At 39.8% G+C, this 20,866-nt stretch overlaps 1 protein-coding gene across 1 annotated transcript in view; it reads left to right on the top strand.

Moving 5' to 3' along the window:
* Positions 1–16,447: 16,447 nt before the first annotated feature.
* The window catches only part of LOC145772697 (uncharacterized), a 190,138-nt gene continuing 185,719 nt past the window's right edge, over positions 16,448–20,866 (top strand). Inside the window, exon 1 of the mRNA XM_082584570.1 lies at positions 16,448–17,160. Within this exon, the coding sequence (XP_082440696.1) occupies positions 16,465–17,031 (567 nt within the window). The 5' untranslated portion in view covers positions 16,448–16,464 and the 3' untranslated portion in view covers positions 17,032–17,160. The remainder of the gene's footprint in view (positions 17,161–20,866) is intronic.

Here is a 20,866-nt window from a genome sequence, read left to right as displayed (position 1 = left end):
AGTAGTTGTGAAAAACTTTGCGGAAAAATGTTTAAAATAAGTTTTGCATACAAATAGTGGAATGTTAACCTTCCAGGTAGGCTACTTGTCAAATTTATCAAAGTGTGTTGCTGGCATGCTTACGGAAATATTGACATCATAGGAAAATGGTGCGGGTTGTGAGAAACCTGAGTTACTACAATTTTTTGGCAAAATTTCTTTCATCTGAGTTACACCCTGCCTTCTGATTGGTCAAAACATCCTATGCATTGCAGCAACTCAAATATTAAATAAACGCTTACGGTAAACCATCACACATCACCATAGAATTACCAAGGAAGAAAGAGAAGCACGAGCTGTGAGGGAAAGTGTGGATTTCGAAAGCGAGTAATTTAAATTTCTTTTTTGTTAATTCTGGGGTCACGTGTAATGGTTTAGCCAGATTAACAGGGTGGAGTGTTTCCGCCTGTTGAGGTGTTGTTGTTTGTGAATTATTGTATCCACTAGGTGCCATTAAAGAGGTGCTTCTACACTAGAAAGTATTCTTGCTAAAGCTGGTTTTAAGCTCGTTTCGTCTACACTTGCAACCTCGAAAAAAATCCACTGTAGATCAGGTCACACTGTTGACCCAAGACATCGAGGACTGCTTTGAGGCAAAAAAGAAGGCCGGCGCTGTCTTTCTAGATCTCACAGCTGCCTACGATACCGTATGGCATCGCGGCCTTACTTACAAGCTGCTTCGCCTGCTTCCTGACCGACATATGGTCCATATGATTATGGAACTTGTCAGGAATCGAAGCTTCACCCTCACCACCGGCAACCCACGGCGAAGCAGACTGAGACGCCTGAAAAACGGCGTCCCACAGGGATCGGTCCTGGCTCCACTTCTTTTCAACATCTACACCCACGACCTGCCAACCACGGTCTCCGCAAAATACGCTTATGCGGACGATCTGGCAATTCTCCACTCCACAAAGTCGTGGGAAAATCTAGAAGACACCTTGAGCCAGGACATGCAAACCATCTCAGCTTATCTCCAGAACTGGCGACTGAAACTCAGCGAACCCAAAACTGTGGCGGCAGCTTTCCACCTACACAATCGGGAAGCTGATCGTGAGCTACATGTCCACAACAACGGAAAACCTCTGTCCTTCTGCCCCGAGCCAAGGTACCTTGGGGTGACACTAGACAGATCGCTCACATACCGCCACCATTTGGTGTCACTGCGCAAGAAACTGACATCCCGCGCTGCATTACTGAAGCGCCTGGCAGGCTCTAGCTGGGGGGCGAGGGCTGACACTTTGCGAATAGCAGCCTTAGCCCTTGTCTACTCTTCAGCAGAGAACTGTGCACCTGTCTGGTGCCGCAGTGCTCACTGCCACAACATCGACACTGCCATAAACAGCGCCCTGCGCACAGTGACCGGATGCCTGCGTCCCACACCATTGAACAATCTCCCCATTCTCGCTGGCATCCAACCTGCTGAGCTTCGTCGCGAAGAAGCCACTCTGTCCCTCGGTCGACGGGCACTGCAGCCTAATCATCTTCTCCACCACAAGATCTCTGCCTTCCCAAACGGGCACCCCCGCCGACTGAAATCAAGACACCCATTCGTGCCAGCCGCTCGGCTTCTGATCAACGAAGCTGATGAACAAGACATCTCTGCGGCTACTTGGGCGGACCATAAATGGAATTCTGAATGGAGGTCAAGCACCACTAGACTCCATTCATTCATCCCCGACGCCGACACACGCCCAATCGGCCTGACACTACAGAGACAGGCATGGGTGCGCCTCAACCGTCTCCGTACGGGCGTCGGCCTTTTCCGCTCAACCATGCACCAATGGGGAATGGCTTCTTCCTCCTCTTGTGAATGTGGTGCCGAGGAACAGACCGCAGACCACATCATCAATGACTGCTCCATCTTCAAGCCACCTAACGGAGTGGAAGGTCTGCGCGTCATGGATGATGAAACTAAAGACTGGCTGCTCTCTAGCAGCCTTCCAGTGTAGTCCGGGAACATCGTGAATCTGGGGTGGTAAAAGGATAGACCCTCGGCCCCAGAAGCTCAGACGACGACGACGACGACCTCGAAAAAGATTTCACTCGCTTGAATCGCGGTCCCGTGGGTATCTCAACCGTATGAAGTCACGTTTCAAAAAGTTTGTGCCATGGCAAGAAGTAGACCAACTAACTAGTCGGAGTGAGCTGGCACTTTAAAGTGTTGCAGTCAAATGTTAACGGGTATTATTTTCGTTGTGATGGTCATGGTCAGAAATAAAAACAACTGAACTGAAAAAATGCAGCAAAAAGCTAAGGTTGGGGTGGCAATCCCAATTTTTGGTGCTGTTTGACGTCAGGGATTTATAGAATTACGAGGTGCGAACTTGTAAACTGCAGATAGGTAGACACAGTAGGAGAAAATTTGAGCAAAATTTTTTTTTAAAGAGCAAAATTTTCTTTAAGAAACTTCTCTCGATTTAGTGGCAAATTTACTGGAGCTAATCTATTTAAGTGAGGGTTGCATAATACGCCGATATGTGTCTGCGGAGCGGTAGAACAAACAATGCAACACATACTCCACGAATGTTCCATCTTACGGCCCCCAAGTGGAATCATTGGTATTCGCAAACTGGACCCAACTACCGTATCATGGCTGCACGATGAGGCATTGCCAATCTAAGCTACTACAAGTCAAACGAGAGAAGAAGTGGCAAAACCAGGGATATCTTGACATTACGGAATTCGAAATCTGCACATCCAACTAAAGGGCTAATTATGCTGTTTACATTGTATTGCATAATGCCGTGTTACTGCATGAGAATGTTTTTTTGCACTGGCTATTTTCACTTGATCGTTTCATTAAAGTGGTATTTGTTATGTTTTTGACAAAAGTATTAATATTTCATGAGTTTAGTGCTTATTACATAATAAAGTTACACGGAGAACGGAAAAAATAAGAAAAACAACGGCTATTGCCGTATTGTGCATTATCTTGGCGAGCATGTACACAAAACAAAGATAATGCGCATCAATATCATTGGACAATTAGATATTATAACTACAAACTGTAACCACAATCAACTGATGACATAAATTCTAATATTCACAGGCTTGTGTGGATCGTAAGCTTGCGAACTGTTCGAGTTATCTTCGCCGGTTCGTCGCGCCTGGTAGCGTTCAAACGTTTATTTCATGAAAATGTTCACCTTACCAAACCCATGCTCTGCGTTTGTTCGAGCTGTTAAAAATGCCGCAGAGACGTCATTTGGCTTGCAGGCTGATGAAGCTTGTCCCATAGGCCACTATAACTTTGAATTGATTGTCAAAACTTTGCTTAATTGTTTCGCCAAAAGTGAACTAAAACGTTTAAACGCTACCAGGTGCGAGGAACTTGCGAAGATGGCTCGAACAGTTCGCAAGCTTACGAGTGGTGGTTCACGCAAGATTGCGAATATTTGAATTTATGTCATCACTTGATTGTAGTTAGTTTGTAGTTATATACCTAATATATAATTGTCCAATGATTTTGATGTGCATTATCTTTGTTTTGTGTATGGGAGACTGGGGATAGCTAGGACAATTTTTCGAAAACAGCCCATACTTTTTTTAAATTACACAGCAAGTTCGTAAATGTTATTTTGTTGTAAACGATAAAGCTTTGCCGAAAAAGGGTAGGAGTATCGTTTGTTTCAGCTGTCCGTTTGTTTCAGCTCAAATGTCCGAAGTCACCCCGGTGCCGGGGCAATTTCGGACATGCCTGGGGTCACCTAGGACAGCATTTTTAAGCAGACGTTTTGAGTTTATTTGACAGTTATTACCGAATGAAAACCCAACAAATTTATCAACAGAATCAGTTAACATTAGAATATTAGCGCATGTTATAGCATGAAACGTTGATAGGAAATCTTTGGGCGGCCATTTGACGTTTACATCCTCCGATTCGCACAGGGTTTGGCAACACCATGACAACCCTTGCGCTTTCCACAGCGTGGATATCTTCGACTTGTGGTTCAACAAATGAATTGCGACTTTTGGAGTTCTTTCTATTAAACTTAATGTCAAGTTCTTGTTTCTCTTCGTCATTGTTAGATTCTTCGAAATCGACCACTTCACCAACATAAAAAAAACTGTTTATTCCCCTTTGAATCATATTTGATCCACTTCTGGTTCCTTCTTTTGAAATAGGTGGTAGACACTCTTCTTCTCTAGACATGTCATCACTTAAATGCATTATTTCAGAGGTCAACGATTCATCACTAGAAGAACTCTCAATCAAAAGTTTTCCTTTTGGCTGCCTTTATTTTTTGGGGGGGGGTCGGTAATTTTTTTGTTTGTTTTTGTTTTTCCTGCTCTTCCAATTTATTTTTCTCAGGAGTGTCGGTAGCAATAAAAGATCGGCCTCTTTTTCTTCCCTTTCTTGAAGTTTACTTTCGTGCCCCAGATTTAGGATATGGTTTTATGTATTCAGGCGAAACTTGAATTGAACAAGAGGTATTGGACGGTTGTGGGAGATCCTCACTACTCGATGGTTGTGGAAGATCTTTGTTGCTTGGGTTTATATCAAACTCCTGTTCTTCTTGACTGGGCCCGGTGAAAGCCTCTATTTGAACTGCAACAGGTTCATCAAGCATCAAATTGCCAGCTGCTTCTGAAGGTCGATTTTCAGATTCAGGTTCAGGAAGGTCGGAGACAAAAGAACACAAAAAGTCGTCGTTTGAAAATATGTTCTGGTCAGAAGGACAAATTCCGGTAGATAGAAAGCCAGATTTAATATTCACTGGTGTCGCGCCTCCATCCATGATTGCAAGGCTATTTTTGGAAGATCATATGTTGAAAGGACTTGACCTGGGTAGGCAATAGTCATCAATCCCTTGACTGACAAAGGATTTAAACGGTCCAAATATTGTTTTTTCCAGTGGTTGTAGTTTGTTGGATGTGTGGGGTGGCAGTGTTAGTAAAACAATCCCATTATGTTTAGCATATTCAACTCCTTTGAAGCTTAAATGCGACTTATGGTTGTCCATGATGAGCAATACCTTGTCTTCTTTGGAGCACTTGGTAAATTTACAAAAGCTCCAGGACGTGAATAAAATTTTCGGATGTCATCCAGCCCGATTTATAAACTTAAGCCATAGGTCCACTTAAAAGTCCACAAAAGCATCCGTTCTAGGTTTTGCCTTACTCTTGGAAATACCCAAATTGGCGGCAGTGCTACTCCGCTGGCACCGATGATGCCAACTTGGGTCACGAGCTCTCCTCTTTCTCTAGATGTTACTTGGCCAACTTGGCTTGCTCAACGTTGACCAGCAATTTAGAAAGCATTGTTACAGTGGTAATTCCAGTCTAAACAAATGGGGTTTGTTTAATTGCATATTATTGCAGGCAACTACATTTTACATAAAACAATCAACAATTACCTCGTCTAGATTGTAAATTTCCGATGACTTAGAGTGATATCTCCAAAACGATTGTTAATAACATAGCATAACTACAGGCATGCCTGTAGTCTACACCTCATGTGATCTGTTTCCCACCGCATAATTTACTCGCAATCATTCTCGTATCATTTGTTCAGTTTGTGCTTTCAGTCCAGAGTGTCGTTACAGTTGTAGTGCACTGATGAGGACACACGTACGTGTCGAAAACGTTTGAGTTTATTTTATTTAATTATGTTATATTTTGTGTGAAATAAAGTATGCTAAACCCGCTAAAGTTACTATGTTTTATTTCTCAATGTTACATATATTTTTGTCCAAAAGGATAGGCTCATGGATTTTATTTTAAAATTAATGTGAAAGCATGCTGCTAATTTTTTCAAAAAAAAAACATTATTCTAAACTTGACTTCAAAAAATTAGTGCTTCACCATCTAGGAACCTCGCCGCAAGTCACTGCTACCTACAGATGACCGAAGAGTTCATTATAGAAATCTTGTTTGATTTACTTGATGCAAAATTCTGACTTGTTATTCACTCAAGCCATGAAACATGTCGCCTTCTTTGAAAGCCTCATTTTAAGGCAATAACTTTTCAGTCGTTTTTGTTGAGATGTTTCAGGTTTCGGAGTTGTGTTGAAAAACAGAAAGAATGTAACAATTCAAAACTTGTTTGAAGAGATCTTCATTGTTTACTGCTGGTAAACATTAATGATGCTACGTTCATGATGATGATTGCCAACCTGGAGTGATGAAGTAGGCTAATAGACTCTCCGCACAAACGTCCAAACGACAACGATCAAGCATTTTTAGGATTTATTTTTTCATTATCAATATCTAGTGCAATGTACATGATAAACAGTAGAAGCACGTTTCAATTTTTGCAATAGCGGTTTAGAACAGTGTTGTTTTAAAAAACAAATTTATTTGACGAGATCTTGCTTTGGTAAAAAGAGATTTAAAAAACATTATTGAACGGTTAACCAGTAGGAATTATGTTCAACATATACAACTAAAGCAATGCAGAATTGTAGCAGAACTTCATCAAATCAATTGACTTATCAAATCGAATGGAGTTGCTCGACAGGTGCAGACAGTTTTGAGTCATACCCTTCACCACTTCGTGGCCTATGTGATAGATCGAAACAAACTTCTAAATATTTAATACTTTTTATTTATTAATTAATAATATATTTAAGCACAGCAGTGAGTTGCGACTGAAGTTGCTGCTGTGTTTTTTTGTATCCTAGTAGACAGACTAATCGTTTTATTTTGTATGTTCGCTCAACATGTAATTGCAAGTAACACGGTTATAATAACGCAAGGACAGATGAAATAAGCTACAAGAGCATAGTCAATTCAAAAGGTGGGACGTAGCATTGATGGCATGAATTATTTCAAATATTATCCAGAAGTTCAATCGCGTAGAGACATACAAGGTTGACGGAAATAACGGATGGAGTTTTAGTGTCGTTTGTGTGTCGTGATTAAATGCATCGCTTGGAGCATTCCAACCACACTGTTTGTTTTTTAAACCAATGCGTCTAGTGTTGAATTTCATTATTATGATTTTTTCAGCCATTGAATCTTGGCATCTTTCAGTCAGTTCACCACGATTTGTTTGCAGTTATTGTAACAGTTTAGTTGAGGTGTCAGTTAAATTTATGTTACGATTACGATCATGGGCGCCGATCCCTATAGGACAGCGGGGACATGTCCCCACCATCTTTTTACATGTCCCCGCCATCTTTTTACATTATTTTTATAACGTACCATAAAAAGGAAAATATTAACAAAATGTCACAATTTTAATAGTCAGATGTTTAAAATCTATTGAAAGGAGGGGACAACATTTTTATTTTATGCGAAGAAACCCCGACCGTAATAGAAATGTTTTATTATGTGGGGAAAGTTCCCCACATAGTCGTTTCCCACCTCAACTTCAAACACCAGAGACGAAATATCGGTCAGAGTATTTTGCAGTTATTGACAGCGCGCAGCGAAATCTTACTGGCTATTTCAGGTCGACCGACCATGAGCACTACAAAATTCTGGAAGAATTACTCTTTAGTGGAAAGCTGCAATGACATGTGGTAGACGATTATCCTGAGTTCTCTGACACGAGTCTCTTGTACAAGAACTATGCTTCTTTCGAAAGCAGGACAACGGAAAGTTGGTGGAAAATCTTCGAATGATATTCAAGAAGATGCCATCTCATATCACCAGCCAGCTCGTGTTCAGCTGAACGGTCATTTTCAATTTTGCGACATTTTAAAACTTGGTTACGATCTATAGGCCTACCATGAGTCCATGCCACAGAAACGGCTAAATCATGGTATGGCCTGCCATGTGCGCACCAATGTTTGGAATTCGATCAACTTCCATGACCTCTCCAAGGACTTCATTTTTAATTCGCCCGAGACTCGTTGCCGAGTGTTTGGACGTCTGCTGTCCAATGCTGACACTGACAATTAAAATATAGGCTATATACATCGCATTAGACTTGTAGGCTATACTGTAGGGTGTAGGCTATTAGTTTGTTTGTTAGAACAGACCCCCGATCTTTCGAGCTCGCTTTGCTCGTCGCCCCTTCCTATTTTTCTAGTAAATGTCCCCACCAATTTTAGAGAGCGATCGGCGCCCATGATTACGATTACTTTTAAGTTAATGCGCCGGATGGTTTGAAGATTTGTTTTCTGCAATAGACACATACATGTAGATATCCAGACATCATTCTCGGATTATCCCCACTACTGATGTGCTCGGGATGTTGCTGCAATAATTTACAGCTAGGTATGAGGCTTTGGATTACTCGACGTCCGCTACACATACCAAAAGCAAGTCAATCTGCGTGATTAAACTGAAACCAGCAGATAAAATAGACAAGTAGATGGACAGGAATTGAGCGAAAAATCTCAAAATGAGGGCTCGAATCGAAAACAAAAAGTAAAATTTTGCAGACAGAAGCCAAAGATATTTTATAAATTTAATTAGTTATAATATGAAACCAAGGAACTTTTAGAAATAATTAATTAAACTACCATTCAACGTTTTATAGGCATAGAAAACTTTTTCTTGAACCGTAGAAAATTTCATTGTCAGATCACCGCTTCAATGCTTCAAATCTATTTCCATCACGCATTGAAGCGGTGATCTGACAATGAAATTTTCTACGGTTCGAGAAAAAGTTTTCTCTGCCTATAAAACGTTGAATGGTAGTTTAATTAATTATTAATTAGTTATCATAACAAAACAAGCTAAAAGCGTCTTTATTTTTTGAAAATTAGTTTTTGGAAATAGTTTTTGTTCAATTTACAGTTTCTCAAATACAACCAGCTTCATACAAGCTGTTTCCATTAATGTGACGTTGTTGCGCATGCGCGTAGTCATGCCCGCAAATGGAAATGACCACTTTCCTGCGTTTTACGATGAAAGCAAGACCTGAAAAATGTTTGCGGCAGCCTTGCAACATATTGACGTCCATGCATGGACGTCCACCATTGACGTCCATGCAATATTAGGCAATTAAACGCCTTTTCAGGGTAAGGAGGGGGGCTTTAAACGGAGATTTAAAAAAACAGAAGTCTTAGAATTTCCTGTTGTCTACTAAAACCAGGAATACAGTTGGATTTGAAAAAAAGCCGATTAATCCTCCCACTACATATACAGGATATCTGCAAGCAGTGGCATCACTGAATTATTCGTTATAGCTTGTGACGTCAATGTCGGAGCCAGATAAGAGCATTGTTTGTGACGATCTTTAGATCGTTGTTGTCACAGGAAGGGCTACGGGGGCAGTTGGTAAAGATGTGCTTCATTGTTTGATTGTCTAAGCAACAACCACACATTGGATCGTGAGTCATACTTTTACTTCTCTCAAATCTCCCAATAGCTCTGTTTAAGCAACATCACTCTCTTCTCTCAAGAGTGCGAACTTGTTTGGCTTTTGGAAGGTGCCGAGTAAAATGTTACCTTTACATTATTTGGAGCTCCAACTACAAGCAAGGAGTTATTGAAAATAAAGCATTCAAGTGAAAATAGAATACGGTAAAGCATCCGACTGGAAACTGTACTCCTCTACAAAATAATGTTATGGTTTTATTTATTGTCGCTCTACAACATCTACGGTATTTTACCGGCTCATTTTTAATTTTTTATCAGGTTTAAGATGTCATCACATTATTACCCGACTTATTTTTATTGCGTTATGCAAAAAAGGACATAATCGAAATTTATTTTAAAGTGTTCGGTTTAACCCGACCTGAAACCGATCTAAGATCTATCAGCACCAGAGTCGAAAGCGAAACGACTCGGCCACTGAGCTGGTCTCTCTACAACTGATCGGGTTTGTAACGTACCGGTACTGATTAGGTCAACGCAAAAAGACACAAGTACAATGCAAGAGCGAGCGAAACCAACATAACAATCAACGAATATAAAATGAACACAGGCAAGCTCAAGGCAATCCAACATTCACCTCTGCTCAATTAGAAACTGAATCACCGTAACTGGCAGGAAAGACCAGCTCAGTAGCCGAGTGATTTCGTCTTCAGCTTTGGAGCTGGTAGGTCTGAGGTCGATCTCAGTTCGGGTCAAACCAAAGAATTAGACAAAAAACGGCATAAAACGGTACCGCTTGTGTTCTTTCTTGTATATCGCAGTGAGTATAAGTCGGATAATAATGTGATGACATCGTAAAACCAGATATAAAATTAAAAATTCTTGTAGAGTGACAATAAATAAAACCATAACATTATTATTATTATTAACTGGCAGGAGAGACCCCACGAGTAAGATCTACAGTCAGGGCCGTTGATAAGAAAGTTTGGACCCGGTACCACTGAGATCTTCAAGCCCCAAATCAAGGCACTTCAATAAAAAAGAGCTACATCCAAAGGATACGAGCTGGTTTCTTTAAGTTTCCAGACCCCTTGGAAAGCGTCCGGCCCCTAAAATCATCCCGGGCCCGGGTCATAAAGTACCCCTTTGGACACCCCTGTCAATGCTACTGTCTACAGTGGTTGACCTGCGTAAGGCTGGTTCGATGTTTTCTTCGGCAGAAGTACTGCGAGCGGGATTATCGCTTGCAACGTCGTCATGGTGCCGCACGAGTTGTTGAGTTTCTCCTCCTAACGATGGTAAGAGACGCGGAATCGAATCGATTTTGTTAAGCTGTTCCGAATTCGAAATTTCTGTTGTGAATTTCCGGTCAGGTGACACGGCGGTCGTTTGCTGGAAGCAAATCCCCGCTTCAACAGATAATTTTTACGCTTGCAGATGTAAAGCATTTAAAGCTTGTCGGAATGAACATATTTGGATATACCACAATGCGCAAATAAATTATTTAAACTACTAACAACAATAGAAGAGTTTTAGTATTCATAAACAAATTAAAGGCAAAGACAATGCGTTATTTATTTACTTCAATGAAGGTTTTGGTGATAAATAATCCCCGATATATATATATATATATCACAACAATGAAAAGTGAATTAATACAGAACACGCAATTACGAAGCAATATTTAAAAATGCGTACAAAGCATCAATATTGCGTCATAAAATGTTAGGTATCACCAGGGGCGTTGACAGGGGGGCTAGGTGGTACTTTTGGACCCGAGCCCAGATTTAAAAGATTCACCGCGACTTCAAACATCAAGATCTTAATATAAAACAGCCACTTCAGCCGTCAGATGGTCAAGTACTGGGCCCAGTGGCCCACTTCAGCTCTCTGGTGGTAAAATAGTCACTTCAGACACCAAACAGTAAAGTAAAAATTTAGTTGAGTCTAGTATAGTGATTTCCCTAACCACAAATATTTAGTGAAATATAACGCGAAACACAAATTTCAAAATAAACAAGCTTATGTTTGTTTGAACTCAAAAACTAAAATGGCACAGGTAAGAAGATTGCTATCTCTATTTCTGGACTAAAAATTAGACCAAAACCGCTTTTCAGATTTCATCAAATGTTTAACCTAGGGCCAAAAACCTTTCTCAAATCAAATGGAAAACTTTCTGACCGTCTGCACTAACTTTGCTGTAAATTCTCTTCTGGTGAGCCTAGAATGACCAGTAAAGCATCAATGGAATTGGGAAGTAATACTCTAGCGCCATGTGACCAATAAAAGTTCAAAAAAGTAACTACTAGATAGAGATAGTAAGTTTTGCGGTTCGGGAAATTTTAAGATTGCACAAGATTTGTTAAACAACCATGCTTTTGGCATATCGGATTTGATCTATTCCTCTTAATTTTCTACTTTGAACGGCATGTGTCATCCTCAGTTTAACAGCAACCTTTATATTCATAACATTTTCGATGAAAGGGGCCTGAAAATAAGTTGGTAACGGGCCCGAGAAATTCTGTCAACGGCCCTGGGTATCACCGTATATGTTGTCAATAAGAGTGAACAAAATCCTTAGCTTTGATGACTCATGATTAACATGTTCATGATGTGATTTTCTGATCACATAAATCACAAGTAATTCCAAAGTTTTTTTTAGATGTGCATGCAAAACATCAGTATAGCGTCAGAAGACGTTGTTATTCACGCTTGTTTTCCAATATTGATGAAGAAAACTTTAAACTTTGACTGGAGGTGATCAACATGTTCGAATGTGATTTGTTGGTCATAACCTTTGCTGCAATTGGATGCGAATCAATGACGGAATCTCCTTTATCTTTCTTGCTAGAAACGACGAGTATATCCACGGATTCACTGCGCTATTGATCGGGATGAGAAAGATGGCGGTTATCGGGTAAGCCATGCCTGGTATTTCAAATCCACCAAACGACAAGAAGGACATAATGCAAATAGGAATCCAGCACAAGAAGTCGGTGATCATAATGAGCATGATTGTTCCCGATAAGTCTTTGCTTCTTTTGGCTTTTGCTTGTCTGACGTTGTCAATATTGCCTTGTATAGTTGCAGCTATAATTACAACAATAGGAGGAGACTGAATATTTTACTTTGTGCATGAGTGTAGATTAAACAACAAGCAAACAAAGCCAAGTAAAACAATTACACACAACATAGCCTTTATTAATAGGAAAATTGCGTGTAAAACTAAAGCAATGATGATTGATGAATAACTAAATTATGATCAATAACAATACTAGTGGGTCAGGGTTCGATTCCATGTCGGCTGCCAATATTATTGTGCACTTTCTTAACAGAAGCAATGCAACCAAGTCGTTAACATTGTCTTACATTTAGGGTTGAACTATCCGAATATAAACCGGATAACCGCTTAACCGGCAACATTTTTGGAGTCTGTTATTCGCAGTAGCGGCATGTCCATAGAAAGTGCAGAACTGTAGCACCTCTTTGCACATTTCAGCATTTTATTTTTTTATTAATTTCAAGTTCTTTTCTCATTTTCTCTATAGATCCTACCGACTGGAAGTTTCATAATTTCTGGATTTTAAAAAGTATTATGATTTTTCAAGTTTTATGTTTGGAAGCCCTAATCTGCAAGCTCTGCAGTTGCGATCTTATAAAAGAACAAAAAGGAATTTTGACGTCATATTTTGGCTGAGGTTGCTTTAAAGTCCCACAAATGCGAAGTGCCAATTCTGCAGATGCTGGTCAGGCTAGCTACTGTTGCAAGTACAGTTACAAGTACAGTACAGTACAAGATCGTGATCTTGATCTTGATAGATCACCTATTCTTGGTGATCTTGATCTTCAAGATCACCAATACTGGTGATCTTGCCCATCTCTGACTGTTGCAAGCATACTTCATCGTTTTCAAGCACGATATTAGGTGGCTGCTAATGCTGTTACATGGTTAGACTAATGCGCTTTGCTTGTTTGCTCATCAAAAATGAAATACTCTCATTCATGCTATTGATGACCACCCCGTTTGTGCTTTCATCAAAAAAGCTGTGTTTGCGGTGTTTTCACATGCTAACAATTTAAGTGCTCAAATAGCCACAGACTGCACAACATAAGCCTACCACTAAAAAACGGTAAAATTAAAGGGCATGCCCCCAGACCTCCCTAGCTTGACATCGTGCCCTTGGCTCTCGCTCTTTCACGTATACCTCCGGTTGCAGCACCCCTGTTATAAATACCACGACCCGCCACTGGTTATTCCGATATAACTTTTTCGGTCAACCGGATAACATAAAAGTAATAATGTTAACACGTTTTTACAACTTTTTAGCGAGGTTGGATATCTGTGACTGTGACAATTGTGAGTTTTTGTAACTAACAATGAACCGCAAACGACTGAAGTTATTACAATTATTGATGCATGGAAACTTGTTGTATGATGAGGACTGTAAAAGGATTCAGTCGAAACGTTTTGAATACAAGTGTACACTTTGATTTGACAACAATTTAGTTTAGAGACATAGAAACGGAATTCAAATATTTTAAAAGTGAAAACCATGTATGAAACCCTGTATAGTTATGAAAACATAGCGACAATAACTAAACAACACCTTAAGCGCAAACACATTACCTTGGTCCTTTTGGTAACTTGCAAAATAGTAAAGTAGCGCATAAACAATGAACATGTAGAAGAATGCTGCAAAATCCATCAATAAGATCACAAACGAGTAGATGAATGCCGGTTCGTTTGAAGCGCCGAAATATCTGATAAATATGGAAATAAAAGAACAAATTCAAAAAAACATCGGAAGTATACATAGGCCTATGTCACAATCAATGTGCAAAGCCTCGCGTCGGGCTGCTTTGCGTCTTGACAGAATGTGCTGTTTTCATTATGGAATTCTGGTGCGGTGTGTTATTATCGGTTATGACCTGAAGTAACCTCTGATTGAGAAATTTGTATTATGTAACGTATTTCTAGAATCATCTGTAAGCATGCAAATCTAGAAGGTTCTGTTGTTTTTCATGATTTCTGAGCGTCGTTTGTCATGACGTCATAAGGTTGTTTATCTGTAAATGTCCGATTGCGAAATCGTTATTATGTAAGAATCTTCTTGCGAACGTGACATTCTTTAGACTTCTATAAGCTTCTGCTTGTTGACATTTAAATGCTACGTGACCGAACGATGGTTCTTTATGATGTAACCTTCTCGAAGTTACTGGACTGAACAGCCAACTATAAATAGTGGTGTAGTTTGTGTAATGTTTATTCTGAGATTATTATTATGGTGATTATTATGATGATTATTATTGAGTTGGTTATGAGAGTTGTGCTATGAGTTGTGGATTGGTAGTTGATGCAGAAATTAGAGTTATTTGAGAAGCCGTTCGTTAAAGTTCTTCAAGAAGTCAGATTATCATTTCGCTAGTAGAATTATTCGACATTTAATTGACTGCTTTTCGGTTGACCCATCAAACTACGTCATTGAATCTTTCCAAGTCTTTTTCCTGGTAAGAGATAGAAAGAAATCGTGACATTCTGGGGGCTCGTCCGGGATAAACCGAAAAAGAATATAACCGAAGAATACCGAAGATTTATTGAAAGAATAATAAATTATTGTCAAGATGGCGGATACTGTCAAACATGAGATGATTGAAGACTTAGGGAGCATGGCTGAACGAATGGGGCTGACTGGTAATGAGAAGTCTCAGTTTGTGATGGAAGAGTATCACAAGATAATGGACCAAAAAGCTCAGCGAGAAGCTGACGAAAGAGAAGATAGAAGAGCTGCTCGTGAAATAAGGAAAGCAGAACTTGAAGCTGAAGAAAAACGAGCACAGCGTGAGGCTGAAGCTGCACAACTTGAAGCTGAGGAAAAGCGAGCACAACTTGAAGCTGAAGCAGAGGAGAAGCGGGCGCAGCGCGAAGCTGAAGAAAAACAAGCTCAACGAGAAGCTGAAGAGAAACAAGCGCAGCGCGAAGCTGAAGAAAAACAAGCTCAACGAGAAGCTGAAGAGAAACAAGCGCAGCGCGAAGCAGAAGCTGAAGAAAGAAGAGCGCAATATGAATTGGAAAAGTTAAAACTTGAATTAGAAAGACAAAAGCTGGACATTGGTGAGCGATCTAATTCTACTAATGATAATGCTCGAGATGTTATTGTGGCGCAAGTTAGACGTCCAGATTTGCCATCATTTGTTGAAGAAAAAGATGAGTTGGATAGTTATTTGTTAAGATTTGAAAGATGTGCTACAATAGCCAAATTGGAGAAGTCGACGTGGGCTACCCAGCTAAGCATGTTATTATCGGGACAAGCTCTTGATGTATATTCAAGACTTTCGCAAGAAGAAGCCATGAACTACGATAGATTGAAGTTAGCTCTGTTAAAGCGATACAATTTTACCGAGCATGGATACCGTCAAAGATTCCGTGAGGCAAAGCCTGAAAAACACGAAAGCCCAGGTCAATTTATTGAACGTTTAAGAAACCTTTTGTTAAAATGGTTTGAACTTTCGGGGGCCGAACAATCATTGGACGGATTGGCAAACCTTATAGTTAAAGAACAATTCACAGATTCATGTTCAAAAGATCTGTCTGTTTATTTAATGGAGAGAAGTCCAAAGAATCTAGAAGAAATAGCCAGTGTGGCAGAACAGTACTTAGTTGCTCATGATGAGAAGTTGTCGACTGAAGAAACGTTGTCATGCGATAATGACGAGGAGCAAACAAATAATTTTAAAGGAGGTGCGGTTCCAAGAGAAGTACGTTGTTTTAATTGTAATGGCTTAGGTCATAAGTCTGTTAACTGCCGGAAGAAGACTAACAGAAATCATCAGGAATCGAGGAAGTGGTGCAATCGTTGCAATAGGCAAGGACACGAAGCGAAGGAATGCAAGGACAAGTCGTTTTCCTTACCTAATCAGTCTGGAAAAGATAAAGACAAGGACGTTTATCGATGCGGTTGTGCGTTAATGATTCCTGAACCCACGCTTGACAAGGAGAATCCGGATGAAGATATTTGCGGAAAAATAATACCTGAAGATCACCTGCCAGTAGTGGATGGAAAAGTTGGAGAAAAAAAGGTAAAAGTTTTACGTGATTCTGGTTCTACTGGTATAATAGTGAGGAGAGATTTAGTAAATGACAATCAGTTAACGGGAAAAACTGGCCATGTGACAAAGATAGATACCACTTCAATCCAAGGACCGTTAGCGATGATATATATCGAAACTCCGTATTGTAGTGGGACTGTGAAAGCGTTATGTTTACAAAACTCTTTAGTTGATCTTATAATCGGAAATGTTATTGAGAGAAATTCTGAAGTTACTTGTTATTCTTGTGGCAAGAATGGTCACTTTGCTCGAGATTGTTCTGCAGATAATCAGCAACGATCTCACGATGACGGATATTACGAGCGCGAAGAACCGAGGAGAAGAGGCAGGCGACGACCATTTGGAGTTTGCTATAGATGCGGTAGACGTGGACACTTCGCCAGGGAGTGCGTTGCTGACGGCGGACATTCGGAAAATAGACGTTGCCGTGACAACCACTGCTACCGATGTGGGGAGATTGGACACATAGCCAGGAGCTGCCCTTTTGATGAAAAGGCTTGCTATAATTGTCATAAAGAAGGTCATCTCGCCAAGGACTGTCCGGAGAGGAGATGTTTCCGATGTAGGAAGATGGGTCATCTCGCTCGCCGATGCACTGAAGATGTTGAGGACGTTGGAGACTTTCGCAGAAAACGTGACTATTGTTTTGAGAAAAGCTATCGTTGGTAGATCATGCAACGATAGACTTATGAGAACTGATTATTGAGTAATTAATTGTTTTGTAATGTGTTTTGTATTGATTGTGTTGTTATATTGTTTGCAACAATATTCTAAGGGGGGGCGTATGTCACAATCAATGTGCAAAGCCTCGCGTCGGGCTGCTTTGCGTCTTGACAGAATGTGCTGTTTTCATTATGGAATTCTGGTGCGGTGTGTTATTATCGGTTATGACCTGAAGTAACCTCTGATTGAGAAATTTGTATTATGTAACGTATTTCTAGAATCATCTGTAAGCATGCAAATCTAGAAGGTTCTGTTGTTTTTCATGATTTCTGAGCGTCGTTTGTCATGACGTCATAAGGTTGTTTATCTGTAAATGTCCGATTGCGAAATCGTTATTATGTAAGAATCTTCTTGCGAACGTGACATTCTTTAGACTTCTATAAGCTTCTGCTTGTTGACATTTAAATGCTACGTGACCGAACGATGGTTCTTTATGATGTAACCTTCTCGAAGTTACTGGACTGAACAGCCAACTATAAATAGTGGTGTAGTTTGTGTAATGTTTATTCTGAGATTATTATTATGGTGATTATTATGATGATTATAATTGAGTTGGTTATGAGAGTTGTGCTATGAGTTGTGGATTGGTAGTTGATGCAGAAATTAGAGTTATTTGAGAAGCCGTTCGTTAAAGTTCTTCAAGAAGTCAGATTATCATTTCGCTAGTAGAATTATTCGACATTTAATTGACTGCTTTTCGGTTGACCCATCAAACTACGTCATTGAATCTTTCCAAGTCTTTTTCCTGGTAAGAGATAGAAAGAAATCGTGATTAGATATAGATATATTAGATATAATTTTACGTAAAATGCAACAGTTAGTTTCAGAAAAGATGGCAAAGGGAAAGTCTAAAAGTTTATAACCCTACACTGGGTCCGTAGAGGATGAAACTTTGTCACGTGGCCTTTAAATCGAAACAGGTTCTTCATTCACACGCATCGAGTTGTCAATTATAAATATCTGTAACTATGGACGAAGATGAAAACGAAGTTGAACATGAAGATGATGGAGATGAGATTGTATTTGTGTGAGTTTGTAACAATTACTGAAACGTAATCGGTTATGAAGTTCTGGTGCGATAATGGCAAACATAGAAACGGATTGATTGTTGGTTATCTTGAAAACACCAACTAATCCCACTATAGTTACCTGATTACTGCACTACTGGTTATGGTGCTAGATCAGGGGCGGGCAACATACGGCCCGCGGGTCGGACCCGGCCAGCGACGGGATTTTGAGCGACCCGTAGACAGTTTCCAGTCTTTACATGATAATGTGACCCGCGGCCACACTCTGCCGCAATCCCCCACTACTTGCTTACTTCGTCAAATAATAGTGACTGTTAGTTATTCTTTAGTTCTTTGTGTTCTTTGTTTCTTTGTTTTCGGTTTTTAGCCAAGTGACAAGCAGTTTATGTTCCGTCATAAACGGGACCTTCCATCCTTATTTTTTGTCTCTTGTAAGCATCTCCTTCAGTCTCAAGGGAAGGGCACTTTTGCTCACGAAATGTACTCAACAGTGAAGGCATTCAAGGTGAAGCTAAAACTGTTTTCTCACCAGCTCAATCAGAATATCACAACACACTTTTCACACTCGAAACTATGGCACCTCAGATGATGACAATGGACAAGTACACCAATATGATATCTGCACTAGACAATGAATTTAGTCGGCGATTTGCGGACTTCCAGAAACTTTCTGCTGAGTTTGACATCTTGTCATCACCCTTTACAACTGACTTTGAAAAGGTGCCGGATGCTTTAAAGCGGGAATTGATTGATTTGCAACGTGACTCTACCCTGAAAGAGATATTCCTATCTAAAGGCATTGACAAATTTTATGCGTCACTGAAGGAGTCCAAGTTTGCCAACATGAAAAAGATAGCCATGAAATTAGTTGTTCTGTTCAGGTCTGCATACATTTGCGAGCAAACATTTTCGAACATGAACATTAACAAGACAAAGCTGTGATCCAATCTCACTGATGTTCACGTGCAGTCTTTACGGAGGGTTTCTACGTCTGACATGCAGCCAGAGTTCAAAGAACTGGTTGACAACTTTGATTGACCACAGATGTCTCAGTGACTTTAGCAGCTATTGAAGTACATTATGTTAAATAAATTCATTAAATACTGTTTTTGGTCTCTATGCTTTAAACTTAAAGTTTACATTACATTAAATACGATTTATTCCTTGTCAAGGTAGATGAATACGCGATTAATGTAGCGATTCATGAATCCGGCGCCAAGTACTTCATTTTCCCATATCAGGCCCGCCGACTGGAGAAGTTGCCCGCCCTGTGCTAGATCATGTTCTTTCATTTATTCCATTTGAGATTGTTATTCGTTTCATTTGTTTCCAGCAAACACACGCCAAGAACAAAAGTACTTGGATGTATAAACCAAAGATAACAGTTTGTAGCAAGAAACACAATTTGAAACATAATCAATCAAATCTACGGACATTTGAAAGATCCAAATAAACATTCCAGGTCAGTTGTTTTTGTTTTAAACATTTTCAGCTGCTCAGAAAGAGTGTTTAAAGTTTGCCACTTACCTTGGCAAGCAAACTCCATCTGTGCTGTAATATCCAAATGATCCAAATGTGGTTTGGGAAGACTTCTCGCAATAATATGGAACAACTAAAGACTTGTTGAATATATTGCAAAAGCTTGAAATGGACAGAGATGTGACTTCTGGAATAGTTTGTCTTTCACCAGGAAGCTTGTTTGCAGTTTCAATCAAATTCTTTAGTTGCTTTGTGCTAACGGACTGTGGTATGTAAGGTTGATCAATGACAATTTCAGTTGCCAGGTTGTTGGAGATTGATGGGAAAGTTGGAATGACAGCAAGAAGTATTGACAAGACCCACAAGCATGCGATTATGGAACTGAGACGCCTCCAACACATGAACTTTGCTTTGAAAGGTTTCCTAACTACATACAATCGATAAGATGACATCACAATCAACATGCAAACCGACATTTGACTTGAAACTACAGCAAGGACACCAGCGAACACACATTGATTGCTGAGTAACCAATTTCGTTTTTGCTCACAATATCTTCCAGAGAATTCAACTGACTTTGAGGCAATAAACAAAAGATAAAAACCCATCAGGAAATCTGACACTGCCAAGTTGAGAAGCATGATGTTGAAACAGAGCCCACCTGTACTGGAAGAAGCGTTTGCGTTTCCATTGGCTTCACCAATGTCCACAGATGTTTTGATGATTACAATCAAGTTTCCTAAAACCGCTGATATCATTATGATCCACAAAGCAACATAAAAGAATTTGTTTCCAATAAGTTCGGTTTGTGATGAAATACTAGAGCTTGTGACAAGACATTCATCAGTGTAATCGTCACAATCAAAAGCTCCATCGAACACTTTATGAGTTGGAAGAAATCTTTTGTTGTTGTCGCAATAAAAATGGGTCAAAGACGAACAGTTCAACTCATCAATCAAATTGTCGCAATCCTTCACGAAGTTGCATCTGTAAGCATAAGGTGGTATGGAGTGATTGAAAAAGATTGTATGAAGCCACGCTAACCAAGTTTTACTCTACATAAGAAACAAATTGGGCTTATCAAAGGTTACATAGGTTTTTGTAATTCTGCTCATGCTCAGAGGGGCAAGAATGTTTGGTAAATCTAATCGACGTTATGTTTTTTGGTTGAAAAATTCTTAAACGTTTTTGATTTAGTGGAGAATGTAGGCTATAAATTCAATTCATTATCCACAAAAGATTTATCACACGCGGTGTATGGTCACTTGGTCAGT

This window comes from Aplidium turbinatum, chromosome 6 (assembly GCF_918807975.1).
Source record: "Aplidium turbinatum chromosome 6, kaAplTurb1.1, whole genome shotgun sequence".
In the NCBI taxonomy this organism is placed as follows: domain Eukaryota; kingdom Metazoa; phylum Chordata; class Ascidiacea; order Aplousobranchia; family Polyclinidae; genus Aplidium; species Aplidium turbinatum.
Note: the sequence above shows the minus strand (reverse complement) of the source record. Positions and strands in the feature narration are given on the sequence as shown.